Source organism: Rana temporaria, chromosome 1 (genome assembly GCF_905171775.1).
Source record: "Rana temporaria chromosome 1, aRanTem1.1, whole genome shotgun sequence".
In the NCBI taxonomy this organism is placed as follows: Eukaryota; Metazoa; Chordata; class Amphibia; order Anura; family Ranidae; genus Rana; species Rana temporaria.
This window is the reverse complement of record NC_053489.1, coordinates 130,964,756-130,988,039: the sequence shown is the minus strand read 5'-3', so window position 1 is coordinate 130,988,039 and position 23,284 is coordinate 130,964,756. Positions and strand designations below refer to the sequence as shown.

General features: G+C 43.1%; 1 protein-coding gene across 1 annotated transcript in view; it reads left to right on the top strand.

Annotated features, from left to right (window-relative positions):
* The window catches only part of NUDT12 (nudix hydrolase 12), a 46,009-nt gene that overhangs the window by 7,007 nt on the left and 15,718 nt on the right, over window positions 1–23,284 (top strand). Inside the window, exons 2-4 of the mRNA XM_040343049.1 lie at window positions 1,126–1,321; window positions 5,977–6,566; window positions 12,882–13,049. Coding sequence (XP_040198983.1) covers window positions 1,128–1,321; window positions 5,977–6,566; window positions 12,882–13,049 — 952 coding nt within the window. The 5' untranslated portion in view covers window positions 1,126–1,127. The remainder of the gene's footprint in view (window positions 1–1,125; window positions 1,322–5,976; window positions 6,567–12,881; window positions 13,050–23,284) is intronic.

The following is a 23,284-nucleotide window of genomic DNA, read 5'->3' as shown; positions in this document are numbered from 1 at the left end:
CTATGTCCACACCGTTGTCATTTTGCTTGTGGGCATTGTGTAGCCCACAAGCACTTACTTCCTGGATATCTTGGATGGGGAGTAATAATGGGGAAGCGGACTGCATCCTGGGAAATGATGACACACATTTCCCAGGAGCATTATCGTGCTGAGGAGCCGAGGGAGATGATGTCAGAATTCTAGGTGATTCTGAAGGCAGATTTCGTAGGACTGCATAGCAACAGGCATTTCCAGGTGAGTTTTTTTTTTTTCTTTCTTTTTTTAGGTTTTAAGGCCTCGTACACACGACCGAACATGTCCGCTGAAACCAGTTTCCGCGGACATGTCCGACCGTGTGTACGGCCTAGCGGACCGGTTTCCTGGCCTAGAGGACAGGTTTCCAGCGGACAAAAGTTTCTTAGCATGCTAAGAAACTTGTCCGCTGGAAACCTGTCCGTCGGACATGTCCGATGGTTAGTACGACTCATCGGACATGTCCGCTGGTTATGACGTATAACCAGCGGCCCGAAATCCCGCGCATACATCGAATTGATTCGACGCATGCGTGGAAGCATTGAACTTCCGTGTTAGAGAACGTCGGTGTCTTCTACGTCACCGCGTTCTCTGTCTGCGGGGATTTTGGTCTGATGGTGTGTACACACATCAGACCAAAAGCTCACAGCAGACATGTCCGATGAAAACGGTCCGCGGACCGTTCGGTCGTGTGTACAGGGCCTAATGAGCACAATAATGAAAACAACATTTTGGGATGGAAACTCCACTTTAAATTATTTTAGCAAATGGCTGCAATATAACTAAGAGTGAAAAATGTAAGGGGGTCTGAATACTTTCGTATCCACTGTATGTCTTTTAGATAGGGACCGTAGATTGTAAGCTCTTTGAGGACGGGCACTGATGTGAATGTACAGTAGATAAGGTGCTGCATACATTGTCAATTCTATATAAATACAGATAAGAAATATATGAATAATGCGTTCCTGGAATAGTAATAGGTTATGTGGCTTCCTCGAGTTCCTCTATACCAGTTGAAAGGGACCTATGACATGTTGTTTGGATAATGTACAGGAACCACTAATGCCATTGACTTATTATGTGTAATAATGCTGGACTTTTTGTGCCTTTCAGAAATGCAGAATCCCAGGAAAGAAATGGCTGATCAGCTGCACAACTTCTGTGCTCTGGGAGATACTACCAAGCTGTTTGCTCTCCTAAGTCATTCATCCTCAATCATTAATGAAACGTCTGAAAATGGATGGAGTGCTCTTATGTTCGCAGCTAGGAATGGCCACTTTGATGCAGCGAGGATGCTGCTGGAGAAAGGGTAATTACAAGTCTTACTTTTACATTTCTTCTCAGACAGCCCTATTAGATGCATTGATGGGAACATCCAGCTTCTTTCTCCCATTCAGGTTTCAGCTATTCATTTGTACACAATCTTTTGCTTGAAAGGATCCCAGCATCAGAACTCTCAGGCTTGACATCTTTTAATTATACCTGCGTATAGTTCAAGCACGCTGATTGCGTGGAATGCTTGCTGTTGCTGAATGGCAAACCCCACTCTGCCATCCTTTGACCATTAATTTATTTTGCTCTGCTGTGCCATACAAAGCCCTCATGTATTATAATCTGTGATGACGTGTATGCCTGGGCAAAATTCAAAAGATAAACACAAGCACAAGCGCATCTCAGAAATACATGAAAATTACCTTTTTTTTTTTCTATTTACAAATGCTGTAAGCACAGAGGGCCAGATTCACAAAAGAGATACGCCGTCGTATCTCTGTGTTACGGCCGTCCTAACTATGCGACTGATTCATAGAATCAGTTACGCATAGCTAGCCCTAAGATCCGACAGGTGCAATTGAATTACACTGTCGGATCTTAAGGATGCAATTCTAGGCCGGCCGCTAGGTGGCGAGGCCATTGCGGTCGGCGTAGAATATGCAAATGACTAGTTAGGGCGATTCTCGAACGTCCGTGCTGCCCGTCGATCTAACTTTACTTTGTTTCCGTCGAGTTACGCCGCGTAAAATTAGGGCTGAGCCCTAGTTGTTCTAAGCCATGTTAAGTATGGCCGTCGTTCCCGCGTTGAAATTTAAAAAACCACGTCGTTTGCGTAAGTCGTCCGTGAATGGCACTGGACGCCATTTACGTTAACGTCTAAACAAATGACGTCCGTGCGACGTCATTTAGCGCAATGCACGTCGGGTAATTTACCCGATGGAGCATGCGCAGTAAAGTTTGGCGCGGGAACGCGCCTAATTTAAATGGTGCCCGCCCCATTTGAATTGAGCAGGCTTGCGCCGAGCGCATTTACGTTACACCGCCGCAAGTTTACAGGTAAGGGTTTTGAGAATCAGGCACTTACGCTGTAAACCTGCGGCGGTGTTACGTAAATGGGATACGTTACACCGCCGTGGAGTAACGTAATTCTATGTGAATCTGGCCCAGAATACTTGCCTATATGCCAGAAATACACCTATTAGTAAGCTGATAACAGTGTATCTACTGTTTTTAACCACATCAATACTGGGCACTTTCGCCCCCTTCCTTCACAGGCCAATTTTCAGCTTTCAGTGCTGTTGCACTTTCAATGACAATTCCGCGGTCATGCTACGCTGTACCCAAATGACATTTTTATCATTTTGTTCGCACAAATAGAGCTTTCTTTGGTAGTATTTATTCCCGACTCTGTTTTTTATTTTTGCGAAATTTTGAAAAAAAAACAACAATATTTTCTTTATTCTATTTTAAAAGAAATCCAATAAAATCGAATTTTGTCATAAATTTAAAGTGGAGTTCCACCCTGATTTTAATTTTTTTATTAAAAATCTGAAAAAAAATGATTCTCACCAGAAAGGGCTGTTGCTATTCGGAAGTAGCTCTTCTGCCTCTTCCTCCACCGCGGTCCTCTTCTTCTTCGTGCTCCATCGCAGTGTCTTCTGGTGAATGAGGCGCGCTGCCTTCTGGGAACTGTGTGTATCCCAGGAGGCAGCCGCCCATTCTCAAAGCGATGTGCGAGTCGCTCATGCGCAGTAAGAAACGCAGTAAGTTTCCCTTAGTCAGGATGGAGGCACCAGGACTGAGCAATCGCCATCGGGGGCCCATCATTCCTAGGACAGGTAAGTGTCCTTATTAAAAGTCAGCAGCTACAGTGTTAGTAGCTGTTGACTTTAAAAAAAAAAAAATTGCAGGTGGAATCCTGCTTTCAACCATGTCTTTGGTAAAAAAAATCCAATTAAAGCGGGGGTTCACCCTAAAAACTATTTTCTAACATTACATCCAGCATACTAACGACATTTACAGTATGCAGGTCTTTTTTTTTTATCGCCGTACATACCGTTATATTGTGATTTTCTCTCCGGCTTCCGGGTTCTGATTCCCGCGGGACTGGGCGTTCCTATCCCTGGGTTAGATGATTGACGTCTGGTGAAACAGTTCCCATGTCGCACAAGGCGCGTCACCAGATTTACGTAAATAGCCGAGCTGCGAGTCGGCGCTATACGGCGCCTGCGCCCGCCGTGTAGAGCGGACTGTGCAGGCGCCGTATAGTGCTGACTCGCAGCTCGGCTATTTAAGGAAGTCTGCGCATGTGCGAGCAGCGCGGCGCTTTGTGAATGGGCCGGCTGCTTTCTGGGATACACACAGTTCCCAGAATGCAGTGCGCCCCATTCACAAGAAGAAACCGAGTGTGGGAGGAGGAAGAGAATCCACCGCGGAGGATGAAGAGGCAGATTTGGGACTTCCGCATAGCAACAGCTATTTAGGGTAAGTAAAACATTTTTTTTTTTTTTTTTTCATTTTATTATTTTTTTCGATTTTTGGTGGAAAGATTTTTTTCAGTGTGGAACTCCGCTTTAATAAAATACATAGATTGACATTCTGCCTTTTTATGAATTCAACAGTCCTAACACATAAGGATAACTAGAAAAGAAAGAATCAAATTGGTTGGCATAACGAAAGCTTAATTTTATTTTTAACCCCAGAATCCCAGGAAGGGGCTGTACACACAGGCCAAATATCAGGTGGCATCGGCTGGTTCAATATAAACTGGCCGACATTTGAGAACACAATGGCTCAGCGGGGAAGATTGCTGTACTAACATAGGGTAGTTAATACAGCAGCTCCTCCTGAGCGCTTCAGTTTTTTCTCGTACCGTATTTGCCGGTGTATAAGGCGACCAGGCCTATAAGACGACCCCCCTAATTTTACATTTTTTTTACGTTTTTTTGACTACTCACTGTATAAGACGACCCCCCCTTCCGAGGCTTCCGACGCTTCATATTTCTTCCTTCTGGAGCCATAATCTTCTTCCTTCTTGCTGGAGCTGGAGCCAATCATTCTATTAATGAATACAAAGCCTGCTTGGATTGGCAGAGGCTGCAACATCATCAGCCCACGCCTCTCTGACTCTCAAAGCCAATTCGAACAGGCTACTGTATGTAGCCTGCTCGGATTGGCAGAGGTTGTTACTCCAATCCGAGCAGGCTCTGTGTTCATTTGAATACATCGCTCACCGGGATTGGCTAAGCGGTATATACTGTATGTAGCCGAAGCTACATACAGTATTACCGCACATCCAGCAGGCATCCGAGCAGCTGACCCGGCGTATAAGACGACCCCTGCTTTTTGGACAGTTTTTTTAAGTGTAAAAGGTAGTCTTATACGCCAGCAAATACAGTACATTCCGCTGGATAAAACAAAAAATTTACTTTTGGTGTGTAATAGGCTTTACAGCAAATCTGTTCATTGTGCATGTAGGGTAAGTGAGCACGTTTATTGTCCCCATTGCCAGCAGTATATAGTCGCCTTTGCTCCACTCACTTATTGCTCCATTCAGCCATTGCGAGCCAAGAAAGAAAATCCCATGTAAAGCCCTGTACACATGGCTGGGAACCCCAAAATTTGGTTTTCCTGACGGGATTCCTGGCAAGCTTGCCTTGCAAAGCCGTGTATACAGATGGCCACTCAAAACAACCGCCGTTCTTTTGAATGGCAAGAACGCGGTGACGTCATCGACGAGCCGGAATTTCATCACATTCGATGCCGTCGTCGCCATCTTGCTACACCCCACACTAACCTTGTATGCTACCGCGCATGCGTCGAAGTGTTATCGAGCATGCACGTTTTTTCACCGCATACAGACAGCTGTTTTTCTCGGCAGGAAACACTCAACAAATAGAGAGCAGGGTTCTCTATTTTCCCGTCAGGATTCCCGTATGTTTTCCTAATGGGAAAACTGCTAGGGAACATACACACGGCCGGGATTCCCGGCCAAAAGCTTTCCTGGCAGTTTTTCTGCCGGGGAAACCGGTCATGTGTACGAAGCTTTAGTCTACGTAGTCTAAGCCTACACAAGGCTGAAGACTCTCCCCACCCTCATCACCAAGCACTATCACTTTCACATGGAAAAAAAATGGAAAAAGAAAATATGGACAGCCACACTCCAAAAAACCTTGATGGTTGTCTTTTTAAAAAAAGGAAAAATGCACTACAAGTCACAGCACACTACATGGGAGTAAAACAGCTAACGCGTTTCGCACTATAAATTAGTGGTTAATCTTAAAGCTATGATTAAGCACTAATTTATAGTGCCAAACGCGTCAGTCATTTTACTCCCATGTAGTGTGCTTTGACTTGTAGTGTATTTTTCCGTTTTTAAATAAAGACAACTATCAAGGTTTTTTGGAGTGCGGCTGTCCATATTTTCTTTTTCCATTTGTGCATTGCCAGCACCCTTGATGTCCTGAGACCATACTGATCATCCTAACACAATCCACCTGGAGCGGTAACTTTTTTTCTATCACTTTCACATGAGTGAAAGGGGAATCACACGCTCCTTCATACTTGGAAATACTGTAGCAATGGAGGAGTGAAGGGAAGGTAAGTATGTGCTGCTAGGGTATGAGCGTTTTTGTGTGTAATATACAGCCTTTTCAGTAGTAAGTTTTAACACCTTTTTATATTTATCTTTAGATGTGACAGAACATTAGTGAACAAATCCAGGCAGACTGCATTGGACATTGCCAAATTTTGGGGTCACAAGCACATTGTTGATTTGCTTACAAACTCTAAAGGTGGCCCAAAGCCTAACTTTTTACAAAATACCAAAGAAGAACATGAAAATTATTTTAGCAATACATTTTTGGACCGAAGAAGTGACAAACGCACAGACAGCAACTGGTTAAAATCCAAACAGACACACGTCAGTTCCATCTACCTTATTTTCTCTGACTTGAGTCCTCTGGTATATTTAATTGGGGCCAAGGATAGTGTACAGGAGTCGGAAATCAAGCTCTGCAGACTACAGTACGAAGATGTGAAAGAATACCTGTCAAAGCCCGATGAGGGCTCATTAATTTTTCTTGGTGTAGATAAACAAGTCAATAATCCATGCTCTATAGAAGGCAAGGAGCCTGGGACAGAAGAGGACGATGGGCTGCTTGCCTGGTTTGCTCTTAATATGCAAAATATTTCTGCAGAACAGTTTGAATGGAAGTATGAAGGCTGCTACTTCCTCCAACCCCCAATGCCTGCCTTGTTGCAGCTGACCAGTACAGAAGCAGGTGAGATGACATGCCTAGCGGTCAGTGTTTTAACTTCCTTCATCTTTCAATTTTGTAAACTTGTGTATTTTAGCTGTCCAATAAAATTTGCCCATTTCATGAAAAGCACATAAGAAGAGTAAAGGGGAGGGCATGTTCATAGGAATAACAAGAGTCGGGTGGCTGCATTGGACCGAGAGAGGGTGGGCATGTTGGAAACAATGGAAAATGTATATACTGTTCATCCAGGACTCCTAATTTATGGAACATATACAACTTAAAAGGGAGTTCTAATTATAAAACATTCATTGGACCAATGGCACACATATTTGTGCAAGCTGTACACATGTTGGCTGTAATTTCTGTAATAGATGCATTCTTCTGATTATCAGCTCCAACTAGTGGCCAAAATAAAGTATTGTTTTTAAAATTGCTCAATGAGAAAATGTACCACATTTTGGACACTAGATGGAGCTAGGTATCATAGAAATTATTCTATTACAGCCAAATAGGTGGATTCAGAAAGACTTAGGCTGGCGTATCAGTAGATACGCCAGCCTAAGTCTGAATCTGCGCCGACGCAAATTTAAGCGTATTCTGGTAACCAGATACGCTTAAATTAGACTCAGATGCGAGCAGCGTAAGTGTCTTACACTGTCGTATCCTAAAGTGTACTTTTTAGGCTGACCGCTAGGTGGCGCTTCCATTGCGGTCGGCCTAGAATATGTAAATGAGTAGATACGCCGATTCACGAACGTACGCTTGCCCGACACAGTAAAGATACGCCGTTTACGTAACACACTTTCAGGCCTAAAGTTATTCCATCAAATAGCTGGAATAGTAATGTTAAGTATGGCCGTCGTTCCCGCGTCGAAATTTGAAAAATTTACGTCGTTTGCATAAGTCGTCCGTGAATAGGGCTGGACGTAATTTACGTCCACGTTGAAACCAATACGACCGTGCAGCGTACTTTGCCACAATGCACACTGGGATATGTACATGGACGGCGCATGCGCTGTTCGTAAAATACGTCAATCACGTCAGGTCACCCCCCATTACCATAAAACACGCCTCCTCAGCCGAATTTGAATTAGCTGTGCTTACGCCCGCCCAATTTACGCTACGCTGCCGTAACTTAGCAGGCAAGTACTTTGTGAATCATGTACTTGCCTCGCTAACTTACGGCGGCATAGTGTAAACACGATACACTATGCCGCCGCAAAGTCAGGGCGGTCTTTGTGAATCTAGCTAAAAATGTGTGCATCCTGTGTCCAACTAATGTTTTATAAATTGTATATCGACACAAGGCTTTTTTCTTTTTTTCTTTTTTTTTTATAGAATAGTGAAGGGTTAGATCCTCTGCCAAGATTTTATTATCGTCTGTGTCCCTCTTTTATTTCTATTGGTGATCATTGACACTGTAAATAATGTCCCTTTCCCACCAAGGCGTTTTTCCAGCAGTTTAGCGCTAAAAATAGCGCCTAAATACCGCCTGAAAAACTCCTGCCCTGCAGTCTTCAGTGTAAAAGCCCAAAGGCTTTCACACTGAAGCGGTGCGCTAGCAAGACTGCTCCAAAAGTCCTGCTAGCCGCATCTTTGGAGCGGTGAAGGAGTGGTGTGTTTACCGCTCCTTCCCATTGAAAACAATGGGACACCGCGGTAATACCTTCGGCAATGTCCCTCAGCAGAGGCGCATTGTGGGCGGTATTAACCCTTTTTCGGCCGCTAGCGGGGGTGAAAACCGCACCGCTAGCGGCCGAATACCGCCGCAATTCCGACGGTATAACAACGCTAAAAATAGCGCCGCTATACCGTCAGCGCATCTCTTGCCCCAGTGTGAAAGGGGCCTAAGTGAGGGGAAAGCCAACATTTTAGAACTGTCACCAAAAACAAACAACAAGGGAACATTTTCCAATGGAAACAACTGTTTTAGTGAACGCTAACGAAATTCTTGTTTTCACCAATTTTCTTTTGCATCTATGGGACAGGAAGTGAAGGGAAAGTTTTCCCAGAGGTACGCAGACAGCAAAAATGAACTGACCGGGGTTTTAAAGAGGTGGTTCACCCTAAAAACTACTTTTTTTTATTACACTGGCCCCCCACATTACAATACGATTAAGGCTATTTTTTTTTTTTTTTTGATGCTGTACATACCTTTGTACAGCATATTCACCCGTGGCTTCCGGTTTGCGAGTCCCGCGGGAGTGGGCGTTCCTAACATGTCTGTGATTGACGTTTTGACCAAAAACGAGCTCCCCCCGTCGCGTAAGCCGCGTCACGGTTGGCGAAAGGGGCCGAACGGCGAGTCGGCGCTATACTGCGCATGCACATCGCCGTTCGGCTCCTTTCGCCAATCGTGACGCGGCTTACGCGAAGGGGGGGAGCTCGTGTTTGGTCAAAACGTCAATCACAGACATGTTAGGAACGCCCACTCCCGCGGGACTCGCAAGCCGGAAGCCACGGGTGAATATGCTGTACAAAGGTATGTACAGCATAAAAAAAAAAAATAATAGCCTTAATCGTATTGTAATTTGGGGGGCCAGTGTAATAAAAAAAAGTAGTTTTTAGGGTGAACCACCCCTTTAAGGCCTCTGTACTCTCTCCTATCTCCAAAACGAAAACATAGAGGTTTTAGCTACACATACACTTCATATTTAGAGATATGTATGAAACATGCATATAGCCAATTTAGGTGGATTTGTTTTCCTTGGTATCAGATTATTGGGGATCATTTTGTAAAAAGCAGTATTTTCTTTATACTGACCCAGCAAATTTGTCCTTGTTTTAAACAACCTGTCATATTCAAAGAAAATAAATATTTTTTTTAGAGCCCGGATAGATGTCTGATTTACTCGACCAGCATGACAGTTATTCCCCAGTAGCCCAATTTCTCTGCTGTGAAATGTATCTTTTATTACTTTACTGACTAACAAGGTGTTCGTGTACAACATCTTTACATGGTTAGCAAGAAGAGAACCTGTCATGACTCTGCTTACACAAGAATCTGAAGATTCCGATTCAATTATTATATTTATGCAGTTTCACTCACAAGCAATTTGTTTGCTGTACTACTGAGTTAGGCCCCTTTTACATTTGTGTGAGCTATAAGGGCTCTTTCACACGGAGCGGATCCGTAATTGATCCGCTCCGTTAGCCCGTTTGGCTCAGCGGGGATTCCTCCGTAATCCCCGCTGAGCTGTCGGGGGACAGGGCGGTCCCCGCACAGTGCAGAGACCGCCCTGTCTCTCCTCCGCTCTCCCCTATGGGGAATCGGATGAATACGGACCGTGTGTCCGTATTCATCCGATCCGTTCCGCCAGACGGAAAAAAAATAGGGTTTTCTTCCGTTCGCAAAAGCGGATCTTTGCGGACGCGGATGGTTGCGGCCGTGATTCCATAGGGATCCATTACAAGTCCGTAAACGGACTTGTAATACACAGACCGTTCGTCCGTACGTCTGAAAGGGGCCTAAGTCACGTAATTTTGCCACGATTTTCATGCAACTTGAAGCGATGCCTGTGTAATGTTGAGGTCTACGAACCTCAAGTTGCATCAAAGTCAGACCAAAGTAGTACAGGGACTACTTTGAAATTGCTGTGACTTGAGGTCGCACAGATATAAATGGTACTCATTGGATATCATGGGTTATGCCAGTCCCAAGTCGCAGGAAAAGTCGCACAAGTGTGAAAGGGACCTAAGAATCTTCAGTTTGAGATTTGGGGATCAATGGTCACTTAAAGTCTGATAGTAGTCCTATAAACTGCTTGAGAGCAAAAACTGTCTTCCAGCTTCCTTATGTGTGAAACGCTTCAAGGTTTCTTCTTTGGTGTCCGGGAATTATGGGGCCCCTTACACAGCTTTAGGCATGGGCCGGGGTGCCGCCGCGGGGGGCGTGAATTGAGAAGCAGGGGGTGCCACGAATTGGGGGGGGGGTGGCCCTGGGGACCTCTGGGACCCTTACAAAAAAAAAGGGGGGTAGCCATTTGGGGCCCTGGGGACCTCCGGGCCCTTTAATAAAAAATAAATAAATAAAAATATATTAAAAAATAAAAACTGTATAAAAAAAGGGGGGGTTGCCATCCGGGGCCCTGGGGACCTCTGGGCCCTTTAATAAAAACAAAACAAAACAAAAAAATATAAAAAAAAATGTTTTATAAAAATTTAAAAAAGGGTGGTTGCCATGCAGGATCCTGGGGACCTCCGGGCCCTTACACAAAAAAAAATGGGGGTTGTCATCCGGGCCCCTGGGGACCTCCGGGCCCCTTACAGGTGTACTGCCGGTACCCCCCTGATGGCGGCCCTGTTGGTATCTATCTATACATGCCTATAGATCTTCACAACACATCTTGTGGTACTCTCCTTCTTTATTTTTTTCCCCCACTCTCCTAAGATGCATATGTGTAAAACTGATATTTTGGTTAAGAATTATACATTTTATGCAAATGAATGTTCTTGCTTGCCGTTATGCCCTAACTACACGGATATAGGACATTTTTGTTACTATAGGTGTACCCTTGGAGGAGGATTCTTCTATTTCTCTTTCTTTTTTTCTTCTATTTTTTGGCTTTCGCCTTTTTTCCTCCAATTAGGCTTTTCCTGTCTCCTTTGGGACGTAGAGAAAATTTAGAATATAAAAAAAGAGGATTTTTTTTTCTTCTTGTTCTCGGACTGGAGGTATAGCCTCTAACCCCCAAAGCTGTTTTGTTTTGTTGTGTTTTTTTTTTTTTGCTGCTTTCTCCTTTTATATTTCCCAATATAAAGACCCCTCCCACCACTTCTAAAAATGATCGAGTGGCTAAGCTGCAAAAAACAATCCTGGGATTAGGGCATATTGCTGCAGCCATAACCCCAGTGTTCTACTTCCTACTAAGAACGTCGTTTGACTATGGCCTGGTAAGGAAGTGGTTAAAGTTCACCAAAGACTAAATGGTAGTTGTAATGGTAAAAGTAAGAGCCCTACCTAGGATCAGACATCACAGAAAGTAGAGCTGGGCGATTTTCTCCCCCCAAAAAATCTGTGATTTAAAAAAAAAAACTTGATTCACGATTCTAATCAAGTTTTTTTTTTTTTTTTTTTTGATGGACACTGTGCCAGTCCTGAGGAGCTGCGGGCAGGAGTTTTTAGGCAAGGCCGCGGCTTCGCCTAAAAACTGCTGCCAGCAGCTCCTCAGGACCGGCAAGGTGTCAGCGCCGGTCCTGGGGAGCTGCGGGCAGGAGTCTTTAGGCGAGGTCGCAGCTTTGGCCTAGTCGCGGCGTCCGGCCTCGCGGACTAGCCTGAAGCCGCGGCCCCGCTTAAAAACTCCTGCCTGCAGCTCCTCAGGATCGGCGCAGTGTCAAAAAAAATCTAAAAAATAGATTTTCTGAAAATCTGAATCGATTTGACCTTGCAACTCGATTCAAGATTCAAATCGATTTTTTTTCCCCAGCCCTAACAGAAAGACTCTTCTGTGCCCCTCTCTCATTTAGATTCACTTTGTTAGTGGGGGTCTCACTTCATGGCTAAGCACCACCAACTGTCACTTTGCTGTCCAATGAGTGTGTCCTTACTGGGAACTGAGGCAGTCTTATTTGACGGTGGAGTAGCCGGAGTCAGTGAAAGTCTCACTTCACCAAAAAAGGAATCTATATCAGATAGGGTCTATTCATGGGCTGTTCAAGCTTAGGCAGGCCTTTACGTCTAATGCCGCGTACACACGATCATTTTTCAGCATTAAAAAAACGACATTTTTCGGCATGTAGAAAAAACTTTGTTTTTTCCAACTTCATCATTAAAACGACATTGCCCACACACGATAGTTTTTAAAAAATGCTCTAGCAAAGCGTGGTGACGTACAAACACGTACGACAACACTATAAAGGGGAAGTTCCATGTGGATGACGCCACCCTTTGGGCTGCTTTAGCTGATTTCCTGTTGGTAAAAGACGATTCGCGCTTTTCTGTCTGTTACTGTCTGATGAATGTGCTTACTCCATTACGAATTGTAGTTTTACCAGAGCGAGCGCTCCCGTCTCATAACTTGCTTCTGAGCATGCGCGGGTTTTTAACGTCGTTTTAGCCCACACACAATCATTTTTTTTAACCCGAAAAATGACATTGTTTAAAACGTTGTTAAAAAATGCATTATGTTCGAATTTTTTTTTTTTGTCGTTTTTCTGAACCTGAAAAATGATGTGAAGCCCACACATGATCATTTTAAATGACATTTTTTAAACACGTCGTTTTTTTAATGCCGAAAAATGATCGTGTGTACGCGGCATAACAGTTAAAAATGGAAGGCCGGGTTCATTTTAAATTCATAATATATATTTTATTGCTGTTATATTTCTGTTTTCTAGGGATTCTAGCACAGGCACGATCGGTGCTTGCCTGGCACAGTCGATACATATTCTGCCCGACCTGTGGTGGAGAGACAATTATAGAGGAAGGTGGATATAAGCGGACTTGTTTGAAAACAGGATGCCCTAGCCTGAAAGGTATCCACAACACTTCCTATCCAAGAGTAGGTAAGTACATAAAGACTAGAAGACACTCAGTATAGAATTTATTTCTGAAATATTTGTTTGTTCTCCCCATATAGTAAGAATTAAATGTGTGTGTTGTGTTATAGTACTTTTGATACATTTTAAACGTTGTTTTGCACTGTTAGCTGTACTCTTATCATGATACTGTCTTCCGAGACAACAGAGATAACCCAACGTGTTTTGAGTCTGGCAATAATTGTTCTCTTCTTCAGGGGTAGGTGGTTAAACACACGACAGAAAAGTGCCTGTAATTGATAAAAGACAGGTATAAGAATATACGTATTGTAAAAGCAGGCATGAGATCAAGCAATTATACAATTCATCTGAGATTCTCCTGTCTGGTATTAGTCAGTGGATGGAACCAGTGCATGTGTCCGCCAACATTCTCATGCTAAAGATTCTGACAAAGGCTCTAGGGCAGGGATCCTCAAACTACGGCCCTCCAGCTGTTGGGGCATTGTAAAACTCTGACATTCACAGACATGACTAGGCATGATGGGCATTGTAGTTCCTGAACAACTGGAGGGCCGTAGTTTGAAGACACATGCTCTAGTGCTTCAACTTAGTGAAAATGTGTCAAAGGGAAGAATAATATTCTTAATGCAATTTTTTTTTTTTTTCTGCCCAACAACAGTGTAAGGATTTTATCAAAACTAGAGTGGACAGATCTGGAGCAGCGATGCGTGACAACCCATCTGCTTTTATCTTCAGCTTGTTCAGAAAATAGAAGACATACGCTGATGGGTTGCCATGCACCGCTGCTCCACATTCTATCTGCTCAAGTTATGATAAATTCCCCTCAGCCCTGTTCATATTGGAGCAACTTGTCATGCAATTTAACAGGTAAAATTGCATGTTAAGTCGCATCCTATTTCCGGCTATAGCACTGTTTAAATTAGTGCAACGCCAACTTTGCTCTGCCCCACCGATTTCAAAAAGTAGTACATGCACTGCGTTTGGCGATTTCCGGCAAGAAAAACCGCACAGATGTCTTAAAAGTCGCACTCGAAGTCGCACAGAGATGCAGCTTGGAAATCATGCGATTTCAGATAAGGTTTCACTATTTCAAAGCCGCAATCAATGTGAGCAGGGGCTCAGTGTCTCTTTAAATCATATCCGGGAGCAGTTGGAGCCTATTAATTTGAGGATCCATTTCAATCACATCTAATGTTAAAGCTGCACCCCAGGCAATAGGCAAAATATACAAAATGCATACATCTTTGTTGTTTTAGCTGTCAAATGAGCTTCAACTCTGTTGAGCCAATCGTGTGATGTAAACACCTTCGACACACTGTACTGCTAGACAAGTGACACCCATTAGGCCTTGTACACACGGTCGGACCAAACCGATGAGACTGGCACGTCGGTCCATTTTCATCAGTTCACCTCTGAAGTGGCCGTACGGCCTGATATGTGTACACACCGTCAGTCCAAAATCCGATCGGGTCAGAACGCGGTGACGTCAAACACACGACGTGCTGAATAAAACGAAGTTCAATGCTTCCAAGCATGCGTCGACTTGATTCTGAGCATGCGCGTGTTTTGAACCGATGCTTTTCTGTACTAACCATCGGTTTGGTCCGATGGGGCAGCGGTCCATCGGTTCGGTTTTGAAGCATGTTTAGAAATTTTGGACCGAAGGAAACCAGACCGATGGCCTATACACACGGTCGGTTTGGTCCGATGAAAATGAACTTCGGGTCATTCTCATGGGTTCGGTCCGACCGTGTGTACGGGGCCTTAGAGACCTGCTTTTAAAACACATCTGTACTGCTGCTTTTTTATTTTATTTATTAAAAAAAGAAAAACATCCAATGGAGTTGATGTACCAAAGGCAAAAAGGCTGTTGCAAGGAAAGTTGCACTTTGCAAGTGAGTTTGCTCCAGAACTTAGTGAATGTAGTGAAGTTTCACTTTGTAAAGACTGATCTGATCACGTGCAAGGAAAAAAAAGAGCATTTTTGTCTTGCATATGATTGGATGATGAAATGCCTTCACCTCATTCACTAAGCTCTGGGAAAAATTCCCTTGCAAAGTGAACAACCTGTTTGCCTTTAAAAAATCCCATTGATTCTAAAACTGCTTGGCTAATGCGCTTCTTATCTTTTTAGTGCTGCTGCATGAGAGTTGTGAAAGAGCATTTTTAAAGCATTGCTCTTCGTATCTGAAATAAGGGAATTGCAGGCTTTACATTGCACTGTATAAAACTTAAAATGCCAGTATGGGGCATTTCAAGTGTTGTCCTTTGATTTGTGAAGATGGAACGAGGCAGCAATTTAAAAATGAGCCATTATCTACTAAGGAAAATAAACTTTAAAAAAAAACACCACAAAGAGCCGGTTCACCTTGGGGGCAGCACGACTTGCCAAGCGACTCAGCAAGGCGATCTGCCCACGACTTCAGAGGCGACTTGCAAAATGACTTCTGTATTGAAGGCAATGCAAGTCGCCCTGAAGTCGTCCCAAAGTAGTACAGGAACCTTTTTCTAAGTCGGAGCGACTTGAGTCGCTCTTATTAGAACGGTTCCATAGTACAGAGCGGAGCGCGACTTGTCAGGCGACTATAGTCGCCTGACGAGTTGCCCCTGTGTGAACCGGCTCTTAGTGTATAATCCACAATAAATTAAAAAAATCCAAAACGCAATAGGTGAATGAATAAACATTACGCCCATATAAAATGCCAGCCCATTAAAAGAGAAGTATGGCTAAAGCTTTTTCGGCCATACTTCTCTTCTGGGTCACAGGAGTACACTTAGTCCTCTTTCACACTAGGCAGAGGTGGTGCGGTGGCGGTAGAGCGACGCGACTTTTAGTGCCGCTATACCGTCGTATTTACTGCGATAGTCGGCCGCTAGCGGTGCGGTTTTAACCCCCGCTAGCGGCCGAAAAAAGGTTAATGCCGCCGGCAATGCGCCTCTGCAGGTGGTATTACCGCGGTTTCCCATTGATTTCAGTGGGAAGGAGCGGTATAGGAGCAGTAAACACCCCGCTCCTATACCGCTCCTAAGATGCTGCTTGCAGGAGATTTTTTTTTCCCCTCCCGCCAGTGCATTGCCTCAGTGTGAAAGCCCTCGGGCTTTCACATTGGGAATGCTGGGGCAGGATTATTTCAGGCGTTATTTATGCGCTATTTTTAGTGCTAAAACGCCTGAAATACGCCTCAGTGTGAAAGGGACCTTAGTTCTGTTTCCATTGTGATCCAGGTTCAGCCCACAGTGTGCTAAAGCCCATTGTCAGATGACATCACAGAGCCTGTCCAAGTTCTGCAGGGATCTGAACAATAATGTTGGGATACACCCAGATGCCTGCCCGGCAACTGACTCAGCCCCTCAGCATATTGCTGAGAGCCTGAGCCAGCTGCTCCCGCCCCTCCAACCTAGCGTTCCAGTGAGGTCTGGAGGGGCAGAGCAGTTACTGATAGTCACCAATCTTTGCTCAGTGAAGGCCAAGTGATGAGCAGTTATGTGATCGCTTAATTCTCTGTCTTATAGTTGGTAGTAAACAGCTGCATCCATGTGATGCATCCACATAGGTGAGTATGCTTTTTTTTTTTATTATTCTGCACTTCTCTGTTAGGTTATTATTATGGATATACATGATTTATATAGCACCAATAGTTTCAATACAAGAGGAATCAGAGGTCGTATGTACAGTAAGTGTATTTAAACCTTGGGTATATAGCAGGACATTTTATGATAAGCCTGTATATCCCAAAGTTTATAATACTTGCAGTGAAAATTATTTTTGCAAAGCATATCCTATCATGTGCAAGTAAAATGTAAAAACTAAAACAGGGTTTTTATCGCACCTAGCAGATGACTGAGTATTTAAATGGATCACTGCTGCACTTTATTTACGAAGCTAAGGTAACTTTCACTTTGCAGAGTGAATTTTACACTTTGCTAAGTAAACATCCTGAACACCAACCATATTTTTTAACCACTTGCCCACTGCCGCACGCAGATGTACGTTGACACAATGGCACAGGCAGGCAAATGGGCGTACCAATATGTCCCTTTAAAGGTGCCGCGTGCCTCGCGAGTGTGCTCTCGGGTCCCGGGAACTCAATGTTTCCAGGCGGCCCAAAACAAGGCATTCCCTTATTTTGCCTACTGACATGTCACTAATGGCTGTTCCCCCGTGATCGGGAACAGTCATCAGTGATGTGTCACTCGTAGCCACGCCCCCCAACAGTAAGAATCGCCCCCTAGTACTGACTTAACCCCTTCAGTGCCACCTAGTGGTTAACTCCTACACTGCCAGCGTAATTTTTACAGTTATCAGTGCATTTTATAGCTCTGATCGCTGTAAAAATTACTATGGTCCCAAAGAGTGTCCGATGTGTCCGCCATAAAGTTGCAGTCACAATAAAAATCGCATTTACTAGTAAAAAAAAAATATTACTAAAAATGCCATAAAACTATTCCCTATTTTGTAGATACTATAACTTTTGCACAAACCAACCAATAAACGCTTATTGCGATTTTTTTTTTTTTTACCAAAAATATGTAGAAGAATTTGCAGCGGCCTAAACTGTCGATTTATATATATATATATATATATATATATATATATATATATATATATATATATATATATATATATATATAATTTTTTGGGGGGCGATATTTATTATAGCAAAAAGTAAAAAATATAGAATATTTTTTAAAATTGTCGCTCTATTTTTGTTTATAGCGCAAAAAATAAAAACCGCAGAGGTGATCAAATACCACCAAAAGAAAGCTCTATTTTGTTTGGGAGCCACGTCCCACGACTGCACAATTGTCGGTTAAAGCGACGCAGTGCCGAATCGCAAAAAGTGGCCTGGTCTTTGGCCAGGGAAATGGTCCAGGGCTGAAGCGGTTAAAGACATTTTTTGCTTGGAATATAAGCAACAAACAACACAAACTTGCAAATGAGATGTTATAAAGTAAAAAAACTATACATTGAAGTTATAAACAGGTTATATAATACCAGTATTGTATAGAACACAAGTGGGTAGATTTAATCCACAGATTGCTTGTGGTGAGCACAGTTAGCATATATTTTTAAGTCTAATGCCTAGGACACACGGGACGAATGTCAGGAGACATCGGCAGATTCTATAAAAACTGTCCGACATTTGGCCCGTGTGTATGTCAGCTAGTCTGACAGAAACCCACCTGATAATGCTGGAAATCCAGAAGCCATTGACTGAGAGCCCTGATCGGAGTGTTCTGGTGGGTAGAGATGGGCTCAAGCGTGTTTGAAATCCTACATGCCCGATCCCGCCAAGAAGCCGACACTGCCCATGGCTAATCACAGGCAGTGAGACATTACCAGATCTGTGCTCACAAGATTGGCTGATCAGAATAAAAACAAAAATCTGGAAAAACAGTTACATACATTTATTACACAATAAAAGAAAGAGAAGGGCACCGAAAGCCTCATAGCTACATACAGTTATCAACACTGTTTGTTTCTCCTTGCCTAAAATGTTCATTTCATCTGGGATGAGAAAAGCTGCATGATCGTATGTGGGAGTTCTTCTCCCCACAGCAGCTGTCACTTTTGAAATCGGTGCAGTTGCATGGAGCTCACCCGCACAGCTACCTCATTCTTTCACAGATAATAAACTACAAATCCACTGTGGCAGACAGACTTGTAGTTCTCAAGGGGACATAAGTGCAGTAATTACCTCACTTGTGGTTCATTGACACGTCCTCCAGCTCTCTAACTGAGAGCCCGTAGCACTGTATGAACAGGGAGCTGAAAGAAGAGTCTGCAGGAGCCTTGCATTGCACTTGCCATCCACTGATTACAAATAACAAAGTAAATAAGGTGAAGCTTTGTCCACTTCAATCAACCAAATTTGTGCCAACAATAATGTTTTCTTAATTTTCTTTGCACGCGATTGGGTATTCAAAGTATACACAGGTTCACCTTACTACAGTACATCCACTTTGAAGAGCAGCTTCGGCTAGGTTTAAAAAAAATCTAAGTTTTTTTATTTGTTTTGACTTATTTGGTTTTGTTTTGTTTATAAATATAGAGGTGAGACCAGGTTCACACAGGGGCGGCACGTCTTTGGGCGCGACTAGGCAAAGCGAACTCAAGACGACTTTAGAGGCGACTTGCAAAATGACTTCTGTATTGAAGGCAATGCAAGTCGCCCCCAAAGTCGTAAAAAGAACCTTTTTCTAAGTCGGAGCGACTTGAGTCGCTCCTATTAAAACGGTTCCATTTAACAGAGCGGAGCACGACTTGTCAGGCGGCTGAGTTGCCTGACGAGTCGCCCCTGTGTGAACTGGCTCTAAGAGAGTGTTTGACACTTTATGAATATATAGAGAGGTCCCCCTAGGGTGGAGCCTGAGATATACCCTGGCTCTGGGTAGGGGGCAACCTCTGCTTTTGATGTACCTGAGAGAATAAAATGAGATAGTTTGATTTTGTTGTATCTACAGTAGGTGTTTGTGATATTGTGCTTTTAGCACGACAGCGTCGCGCTAATACTCGGCGACATGGTGCCGAGATCTCGCCGACATCTTGCACTCACTGGAATAGTGACAGCACATCCCAGCAAGCGCGTCATAGAAGCGACGGGAGATCCGACTTGGATTCCCGCCAATTCTACACGTGTGCGGCGTTTGTTATGAATCCTGAGGGGGAAGTCCCCGCCGGATTTTAAATAAAAATCCGGCATGGGCCCCCCCCTCAGGAGCATACCGGGCCCTTAGGTCTGTTATGGGTTTTAAGGAGAGCCCCCCTACGCCGAAAAAACCGGCGTAGGGGGTCCCCCTACGATCCATACCAGACCCGTATCCAAAGCACGCTACCCGGCCAGCCAGGAAGGGAGTGGGGACGAGCGAGCGCCCCCCCCCCCTCCTGAGCCGTACCAGGCTGCATGCCCTCAACATGGGGGGGTTGGGTGCTCTGGGGCAGGGGGGCGCACTGCGGCCCCCCCACCTCAGAGCACCCTGTCCCCATGTTGATGAGGACAGGGCCCCTTCCCGACAACCCTGGCCGTTGGTTGTCGGGGTATGCGGGCGGGAGGCTTATCGGAATCTGGGAGCCCCCTTTAATAAGGGGGCCCCCAGATACCGGCCCCCCACCCTAAGTGAATCAGTATGGGGTACATCGTACCCCTACCCATTCACCTGCAAGAAAAGTGGTAAAAACACAAATAAACCACACAGTGTATTAAAATATTTTATTAGTCTGCTCCGGAGGCCGCCCCCTGTCTTCTTTATTACAGACAGAATTCTCACCGCTCCAGGTGAGCCTCGTGATGATCAGGGGTTGTTGAACCACCAGGGTGCTGGCAATGCGGTAATAGCAAAAAAACAAAAGAACAAAAGCTGGACAGCCGCACTCCAAAATTTTCTTTAAAAGAGATGTCTTTATTTTCAACTGTGCATACAGTCACTGCAAGCCCACAAAAATCAGTATGGCCAACGTTTCGCACTGGCGTCAGTGCTTAGTCATGGCTAGCAAGGTTCACACTACAAATGAAATATATACACAAAACATACAATCATGTGATGAAAAGCCCTGCCTACAGCAGGGAGGAATCAATTAAGTTAATCAAGCAGTAAATCAAACGGCACTTTAAACAGCTGAAATATGGGTTAAACCTCCCTCAAGTGTGTCCCTTTGTAAAAAAGGGAGAAAGCGTGAAAAACACATATTGATTTGTGAAAAACCTGTGTATAAATGAAAATCAAAATGAAATGACAATGAAGATAAACAAATATATAAAAATAGAAATACCCATAAAATTACTTATAAAGTTTCTCGAAATCAGACCACAACATATATGTATAGGTATAGTCTCACTTAAAAAATAAGAAATAATTATAATAATAAAAAAATTCTCTATTATGTGTATACATGTACATATATATATATATATAGAAGCGCTCTGATCCGTGGTCATTTAGTGACTCAAAAATGCATAAGTTATTGGAATAAATTAATTAGTGAAGCCAAAATAGACCTATTTTAGGGAATAAACTGTGAAATAGCAAAATCAAATAATAAATTGATGGGAGAATCGCTACATGAATGGACATTAAGTTAAAGTTCAATAGTGAGTAAGACCTTATAATGAATGAGTCAGTGAAAACAAAATCATATGGATATGATGTGCGTGAACATCATGCAGGTAATGACAACATCTGTTAAGGTGCCTTACCCAATAAATGTGATCGTGATGAACATGGTAACGGTTATTTTACCATTAGGTAGATGATGATCTAGTGCAAAAGTCTGAGGTCAAGTGTGGTAATGTGCAATCGATCTGTCTAAATATTTATCCATTCAGAGGTCTAATACATGAATGTAAGAGTATACATAATAAAGAAGCTGGTTATGCTCTGAAAGAGCAGACCAGCGACCATATACATATAAGTGTTGGGTTTTTTTTTTGTTTTTTTTTATATATATTTTTTTTTTTTTTTTATTTATTATCCGGTTAAGGAACTGTGTGAGTGACCTCGCACAAGTAAAGAGTGTGAATAGACATCTCTATACGTTAAAAAGACATAATAGTCGCGAGGGCAAATGTAAATAAGAATACAAGCAAGTATGGATATGATCCTGCATGAAAGTCCGGTGTCAATCATCGATATTAAAAATAAAAATAAAAAGATTATTATACCGAACCGGACAATCAATTGGATCTTATAAGGAACGGGGCTAGCACATGAATAGAAAAGAAATTCAAACAGATAAATAAACAAGTGCGCAAAAAGCCCGAGAACCTGTGCAATGGTGTGGCACCTGGTTATATATGACAAGGGACAAGGGTCGACATAAGTCAAACTGTCTATAATGGTACCTCATCAGCCATACAATGAAACCAGTATAGCGTACTGCTCCTAAAACCCAGGGGAAAAATAAAGAAAAAGGAAACAAAGATTAAAGAGGTATAAAAACGCAAAATTGCGAATAGGTATATCTAAAATAGGTTTTTATATAGTATATGTATAATGAGGGACGAATACAATACCCATATGAATATGGGATGTGTAACATAGATTGTATAGAAATGTGTATGCTTCATAATGAAGCGCTAATTGAACCTAGGGGTGGGGGGGGATATATTATGAGAGGTAGATTACCTAAGAGACACCAAACATCTTTTGTGCAAATTGTCGGGGGTTTCATGGCAACATGGTTACAGATGGATGAGTTACGATGTATGCAGTCTCTACTCTAGCATCCCGCATGATCTAGGTTTACAGGCAGTATCTCACTTTTTGAAAGAGTCGGGTCACTATTCATTAGTCTTACAGGAGTTCATTGTTTTGGCTCTTAAATATTTGTTAACGCACAATTTCTTTATGTTCGACGGGGTCTTCTACCTCCAGAGGTGCGGGGCTTCCATGGGGGCTAAGTTCTCACCTTCCCTGGCCAATTTGTACATGGGATGGTGGGAAAAGTCCCGCATCTTTGGGGGTACCAGCCCCCGTCGTTCAGATACAGTCATCTACTGTCGCTACATCGACGATCTGCTCCTCGTCATTTCCGACGAGTCTGCAGATCTAGATGAGTGGCTAGTTTATCTCAATGACAATGAGCTCAATCTTCGGTTTACAGGTAACCTACAACCTACTACCATTGAATTCTTAGATCTAAAACCCACTTCCAATCCAATTGATTGTCCGGTTCGGTATAATAATCTTTTTATTTTTATTTTTAATATCGATGATTGACACCGGACTTTCATGCAGGATCATATCCATACTTGCTTGTATTCTTATTTACATTTGCCCTCGCGACTATTATGTCTTTTTAACGTATAGAGATGTCTATTCACACTCTTTACTTGTGCGAGGTCACTCACACAGTTCCTTAACCGGATAATAAATAAAAAAAAAAAATATATATAAAAAAAAAACAAAAAAAAAAAAAAACCCAACACTTATATGTATATGGTCGCTGGTCTGCTCTTTCAGAGCATAACCAGCTTCTTTATTATGTATACTCTTACATTCATGTATTAGACCTCTGAATGGATAAATATTTAGACAGATCGATTGCACATTACCACACTTGACCTCAGACTTTTGCACTAGATCATCATCTACCTAATGGTAAAATAACCGTTACCATGTTCATCACGATCACATTTATTGGGTAAGGCACCTTAACAGATGTTGTCATTACCTGCATGATGTTCACGCACATCATATCCATATGATTTTGTTTTCACTGACTCATTCATTATAAGGTCTTA